Source organism: Cebus imitator, unplaced genomic scaffold, assembly GCF_001604975.1.
Source record: "Cebus imitator isolate Cc_AM_T3 unplaced genomic scaffold, Cebus_imitator-1.0 Scaffold264, whole genome shotgun sequence".
NCBI classification, from domain to species: Eukaryota; Metazoa; Chordata; class Mammalia; order Primates; family Cebidae; genus Cebus; species Cebus imitator.
In genome coordinates, this window is record NW_016107579.1 from 2,090,084 (window position 1) to 2,097,189 (window position 7,106).

A 7,106-nucleotide genomic window follows, 5' to 3' on the forward strand; every position below is an offset into this window, starting at 1 on the left:
TGATCCTCCCATCTCAGCCTCCCAAGTAGCTGGGACAACAGGCACATGCCATCACAATCTGGCTAATTCTTTTGTATTTTTTGTAGAAACAGGGTCTCACTATGTTGCCCAGGCTGGTCTTGAAACCCTGGGCTCAAGCCATCCGCCCGCCTAGGCCTCCCAAAGTGTTGGGATTACAGGCAAGAGCCACTGCAGCAGGCCTTAAATGTTTTTGAAACTTCTTTGAATTTAATTCCATCTGAAATCATCCAGCATCCTCCAGAGATACAAATAACAAAGTTAAGGAAAAAGCATGGTTACTGTACAGAATCCACATGAATTGGTCAGCCCTTAGACACCTTCAGCATAGAAGCATTATTCCCATTTTCCTGTTGTGGAAGCTGAGACACAGAGAGTTGAGATAGTTATCATAAGATCACACAAAGAGAGCGATAGGGCTGTGGTTCCAACCCATCACCGTATTAAAGCCACCCTCCTTCCCCTCTGCCAGGCCAGCAGATGAGTCATTGGCAGGATCGCTGCATCTGTCATCCTCGCCCTCACTCCAGCTTTCTTTTCCGTCCACAGTCCTCGCTGGGCTTTCTGGCCCTGGTGCTGAGCACGCTGCACACGCTCACCTATGGCTGGACCCGCGCCTTCGAGGAGAGCCGCTACAAGTTCTACCTGCCTCCCACCTTCACGCTTACGCTGCTGGTGCCCTGCGTCGTCATCCTGGCCAAAGCCCTGTTTCTCCTGCCCTGCATCAGCCGCAGACTCACCAGGATCCGGAGGGGCTGGGAGAGGGACGGTGCCATCAAGTTCACACTGCCCACGGACAATGCCCTGGCCGAAAAGACGAGCCACGTGTGAGGTGCCTGCCCTGAGCTCTGAACACTAGGCACACAAGGGGTGATGCCCCGAGCCTGTTAGGTTTTCTTTTCTTGGTGGTGCAAAGCAGTATAACTGTGTACAAATAGGAGGTTTGAGGTCCAAATTCCTGGGACTCAAATGTATGCAGAATGACATACACACATATGTGATATGTGTGTGATACGTATTTACATATATTCCACATATATAACAGGATTTGCAATTATACGTAGCTCGCTAAAAAGTTGGATCTCTGAGATTTCAACGTGTAGATTTAAAAGCAAGTGCCGTTAAGTTAAGAGAAGAGCAGATCATGCTAGTGTGACATTTACAGAGACATACCCACACTTTTTATACAGGAGAGGCTTGTGTTGTGGTAGGTTCGATTTATCCCTGGTTCCCCACCCCCGCAACTCCCCTTTTGCTACTTCCCCAAGGCTCTTGCAGAGCTGGGGCTCTAAGGGGGAGGGAGGACAACAGCTCTACCCAGAACCACACCCCTGCAGCCATGCACGGGGCTGAAGAGCCACCAGTGAGCAGGGGCTATGGAGGCCTGGGGGGAGCAAAAGCAGGGAGTCAGCCTGGAGTCCGTGCCTGGTCCTTTTCCCCACGGTAGGAGGATGAGGGGGTTGGGCTGAAGCTGCTCCACCTCATCCTTGCTGAGTGGGGGAGACTTTTTCCCTGAAAGTCAGAAGTCACCATGGAGCCTGCAAACTGATCCTCCTGTGAGAGTGAAGTCACCTCCCTGCCAGAGCCATTAGTGAACCCTGGCTTGAGAACAAGTGTTAATTTCCTTTCCTCCTTTAAGCTGGTGATGAGCTTCTTTAAACCACTGTGCCTTCTCACCCTTCCCATCTTTTGTTTGAACGTCTCCCAGGAAGGCCTAGAACAGACCCTTTAGAAATCAGCCCAAGGAGGAGAGAGAGAAAATACTCTAGGGAGTAAAGCTCCCTGGGCGTCAGAGTTGAGCCCTTCCAGGGACCCTGCCTGGGCTGAAGGACCATCTTCATTAAGTCGGTCCTGGGGAAAAATACTGGGGACTCCAAATGTTCTCTGGCAGAGGACCCAGAAAACCACACTGGCTCCAACTTCCTCCTCATGGAGCATTACCTTTGAAAACAGTGGGGAGCAACTTTTCACCAAAGCTACAAACCTAAAATGCTACTGTCCCAAAGCACAAGAGGAGAGAGCACCACTGGAGCCACAGGGCATCTGCCATCCAGTCACATGCCATCCTCTCTGCTTCCTCCGGACCCTAGCTTACTTCCCCTGTGGAGAAGCAGGTGTTCTCAGCTGAGCCCCAACCCCCTGCAGAACCAGGTGATCTTCCATCAAAAACAGCGTCTTTGAACACAAAGGGGGTGAGGTCTCGGTGAGTCTCCTGGGCCTGAAGCCATCTTCTGATGGAAGGAAGAGAGTAGGGTCAGTGAAGGCTGCCCCTGCTCCCCAGGGAGGCTTCACGAGCTCCTATCTATGGAGCACATGAGGGTCCATCAGTGAAAAGGGGGGGAAGCCCACTGCTAGGTTAGCTCATTAGGCACACGACTGATGGAGGGAAGGCCATGCCGGGGAAGCTCTTCCTGCAGGTATTTTCCATCTGCAGCGTCAAGGCTGAGCGACAGAAGCTTGTCTCATAAATTGGAACTGATGGAGCATCAGCTGTGGCCCACAGAGAGCCTCGCCAAGAAGGGGGCAGGTAAAGCGGAGATTTTAGCATTGCCTTGGCATAACGAGGGTCCATCGATTCCTACTTATGAGAGGCAGGGAAAGCATGGGCAATGGAGACCCACCAATGATCCCCAACCATGGTGACTACTGGCTGCCTGCCCTGGGCCAGGGAATGGCTCCTTATACCAAAGATGCTGACACAGAGCAGAGCCCAGTGCACGTCCTCCCTGTCCCACCCACGATTCCAAGGTGGGTAGCAGGGGGGAACAGGTGCCACCTGCTGGACAATCAGCTCACAATAGGCAGGCGGGCTGTGTGCTGAGCCCTGAGTGCGTCCACTGCTGTCCTCCCTACCTCACCAGGCTACTGGCAGCAGCAGCCCCTGAGAGCACATCACTCCCTACAGCCTGGTAAATTCCATGTGCCTCTGGGTACAAAAGTGCCTCAACAACATGCTCTGGAAATCCCAAATGCCACGGTCTGAGGTTCATGTCTAATATCTTTGCCTTGGAAAGAGTCTGTGTACTTTTTTTTTTCAGCCTGGTAGATGGTCTAAAAAGCAGTGCAAATAAACACTAACCTTCTGCGAACTTCAGGCTTTTATTTCTGCCATGCAGATCATGTATCCATTCGTTCACCAATTTGAGCAGCCTTCAGCTTGGAGCCGGCTCTCAGTCAGGCACTGGCAAGGTCTTGGGACTGGCAAGGTGAACACAGTGATCTGTGCTAGAGCTGGCCAATGAGGAAGAGCAGACATGCAGACCTGAGGGACTAAGGGACATGCCAGGGAGGAGTGGGCAAGATCCAGGTGACAGAGTGTAGGGTGGGGGCGAGGGGATGTGAAAGGAAGGCTTCCTGGAGTGGTCTGAAGGGTGAGGGCTTGTGTCTAGGTAGAAGCAGCAGTGCTTCTCGAATTACAGTGTGCCTGGGAGTCACCTAGGAATGTGGTTCAAACACAGGTTCGGATTCATGGTCTGGGGTGAGGCCTGAGATTGTCCACTTCTAATAAGCTCACCTGGATGGCGATGTTCCTCAGATACTCTGAGTAACAAGAGCTTAGATGGCTTTCTTTGCCTCTGCTGTGCTGTAGTCTATGGCATACTAATCAGTGCACACACATCTCTGCCCCCTCTATCCTCCCCATGAGCCTGCATCCCCTGGCAGCCCCGGCAAGGTACACATCTGCACACTGCTAGGACCCCTGTGTTCTCTTAAAGGCAAAGGGAGAAGCACTCCTTCCTAGAGCCACAGCCTCACACTTGGTGCTTCACAGGGGCTACAGCACATTGGCCCTGGGTCCATCAGGAAAACAAGAGGCGCTCTCTTCAGAGACCACCCACCTGTCATGCAGCCAAGCCTTCCTGCTGAAGCAACCAGACTGTCTTACTGTACAGGGCGAGGGGACAAGAAACCCAGTGCAGAAAGTGGTCTAGTGGCTAAAACCATTTCTTGGGAACAATAACCAAAAGATGGCCCTGCCATTTTGAGTTCATGATAAGGATTTTCCAAAGAAAGAACCGTGGCAGGAAGTCCATTCACAGCAAACAATTTTCTTTTTTTTTTTTTTTTTGAGACGGAGTTTCGCTCTTGTTACCCAGGCTGGAGTGCAATGGCGCGATCTCGGCTCACCGCAACCTCCGCCTCCTGGGTTCAGGCAATTCTCCTGCCTCAGCCTCCTGAGTAGCTGGGATTACAGGCACGCGCCACCATGCCCAGCTAATTTTTTGTAGTTTTAGTAGAGATGGGGTTTCACCATGTTGACCAGGATGGTCTCGATCTCTTGACCTCGTGATCCACCCGCCTCGGCCTCCCAAAGTGCTGGGATTACAGGCGTGAGCCACCGCGCCCGGCGACAAACAATTGTCAAGGTGAAAAGCATCTTGTGTTTGCAGGTTTACTTTTGCACTGTGCCCTCCCATGCATAAGCCGGAAGAGTTTACTTTACAAAGAAGCAATCAAATTGATGAAAATACCCCCTACTAAGGTAGCCCATGTAAGACCTGAGGAACAACCAAAATAACTCATATCACTCCAGGAAAGAAAGTTAGTCAACTTTTGACCCATCAAATCTTTTCTAAAAGCAATGAAGCTGGCTCTTGGAGTGCAGAAGCTCTCTCGTGCTGGGTCACTTCCCTGGTCTCAACCAAGAGAGAGTTGGCTCCACTACAGCAGAAATTCTCAGTCCCATCGACCATCACTGACTTCTTCTAACACATATTTTGAAAATCTCTTTACTAATATCTGAAATGAAATTCAGAAATAATATAACCTACCCTTGCATATAATTTTTTTTTGAGACAGTCTCACCCTGTCTCCCAGGCTAGAGTGCATTGGTACAACCTTGGCTCACTGCAACCTCCACCTCGCAGGTGCAAGTGATTCTCCTCCCTCAGCCTCCCACGTAGCTGGGATTACAGGTGTCAATCACTAAACCTGGCTAATTTTTGTATCTTTAGTAGAGATGGGGCTTCACCATGTTGCCCAGTCTGGTCTCGAACTTCTGACCTCGTGATACACCCACCTCGACCTCCCAAAGTGCTGGGATTACAGGCATGAGCCACCACACCTGGCCTATGCATATAACTTTTAAAATCAATGTAAGGCCTAAACCGAAACACAAAGTAGAAATAATTTACACTAATATTATATATATATATATATATAACAGTAATCATGAATAATTATATCAATAGTCTTACAATAAATAAATTGGTTTTTAAATACAGTGATATTCAACTAAACTGTTGACTCTCTTGTAGCTGACATTTTAAGATAAAGACTAAAGGGGTGTGTGTGTGTGTGTGTGTGTGTGTGTGTGTGTGTGTGTATTGTGTCCACTGTGTTTGAAATCGTGTTGAATGCTATGAAGAAATCACGCATGGTGAAGACCAATAAATGTCAACTAGATTTGGAAACATGAAAACTTAATGGGGAGAATTTCAGTGGGATGTTGAGGGTAAAATCCAGATTGAATATGAATAAGAAGGAAATTGAGGCAGTAATTCTGGACAACTCTTCTGGGATTTGGCTGTAAAGCCGGGGAAAGAGAGGATTGGTAATGGGAGGGATATGAGGGGTTGAAGGAGGGCTGGTTATTTGGTTATTTTTCCCCACGGTTCTGACCTGAACATGTTTTAAATGCTTCTGGGAAATAAACTAGGGGAAAAGCAATGATAGAAGATGAGAGATAGAATGATAGAGAATCACAAAGTCCTGTTCGGACATGGGAAGAGATGGAGTACAGAGCACAGGTGCTTTTAGAGGAGGAGGAGGAGGGGCTTGTCCTTTACAGCTAGGAGAGAAGGGGGAAAGAAGCAGCATAGTATTGAGGGGAGGGACTCGTTGTGATGATGCAGCCTGTGACAGTTTCCCTTCGTGAAAAAGCGATCAATGCCTTCTGCTGAGAATAACAGGGGAGGAGGAAGGTTTGGCTCTGAGGATTAGAAGAGGGACAAAAAGGTTAAAAATAATTGTTGGAGAGAATGAAAAGGGACCGGACCAGAAAAACTGATGGGGTTTAAAAAGCAAAAGCAAAATTTGATTATAACCGTTTTTTGTCCAGGGTGAACTATACCAAATTGTGTTTCCTGGGAAGTGTGTGAAGTAGATTTTTGTTCAGTTAAATTCTGTGTTCTCCCACCAGTTTCTTTAATAATTTTAGATATTTTGTCTTAGTTCGGTGTCATCTCTAATAGCTACTCAGAAAGGTCTTGGCTTCATTTTTGTTTTCTCTGTTCAGAAATGAACAGTCACAAATGGAACCTTTGATGCACTAGTCAACAAAAAACCTCCACTGCCAATCATACCATCGAGTGAATAATCACCACTCTTGCTTATTGAGTGCTGATTTCATTTATTGGACCAGAAATCTAACTTATTTCTATAATTTTCATCTTTGTAAAGTTTAGTCTTAAAAATCTAATTTTAGCCAACATTTAAGACTTTCTCAACTAGAGAATTCCTTTGGGCTTTTAACTTCCTCAAGGATCTTCCTGCTTAAAACACAATTAGTTTCTAAACAAAAGACATACTTTTTAAGGCAATACTAAATTTGCAGGAAGTAAGGGAAATCGCCAGGACAGAAAATAAATGGGAACACAGACACAAATAAAAAATAAAATAAAATAAAAAGTTCTCCTTGGCTCCTGGCAGAAGCAAATTCAAGTCCTTTCTGCAGAAAAACAACCTCAGTTCAGACCAACCAAATAAGAAGCTTAATATTTACAATTAATAAACCATAGGTCAGAATCAGTGGAAACAAAATCTGAAGATTTTGAAGAACAGAGTTGTCAAATATAGGATAATGATATATTAAATATCTAAAGAATTAAAAAATAGATTTGCAAAAAATAAATAAGCAATGAGATACTATAAAGACACAGGCATGGTGAAAAATAGAACTTTTAGAAATTAAAAAATTGTCAGGAACGAGCCTAATTTGGTGAGTTTAACAGCAGACTGGAGAAAATTATTGAATTCTAAAAGGAGCTATGAAAATTACCTAGAATGCAAAAAAAGAGACAAATGGATAGAAAACATAAAACAGTGGTTAACGCCGGGCGCAGTGGCTCACGCCTGTAATCCCAGCA

The 7,106-nt window shown here is 46.8% G+C and overlaps 1 protein-coding gene across 2 annotated transcripts in view; it reads left to right on the plus strand.

Moving 5' to 3' along the window:
- Positions 1-3,107, plus strand: part of STEAP3 (STEAP3 metalloreductase) — a 39,657-nt gene extending 36,550 nt beyond the window's left edge. For both annotated transcript variants that reach the window (XM_017500240.2, XM_017500244.2), the window contains one exon: positions 568-3,107. In XM_017500240.2, the coding sequence (XP_017355729.1) occupies positions 568-849 (282 nt within the window). In that variant the 3' untranslated portion in view covers positions 850-3,107. The remainder of the gene's footprint in view (positions 1-567) is intronic.
- Positions 3,108-7,106: the final 3,999 nt, after the last annotated feature.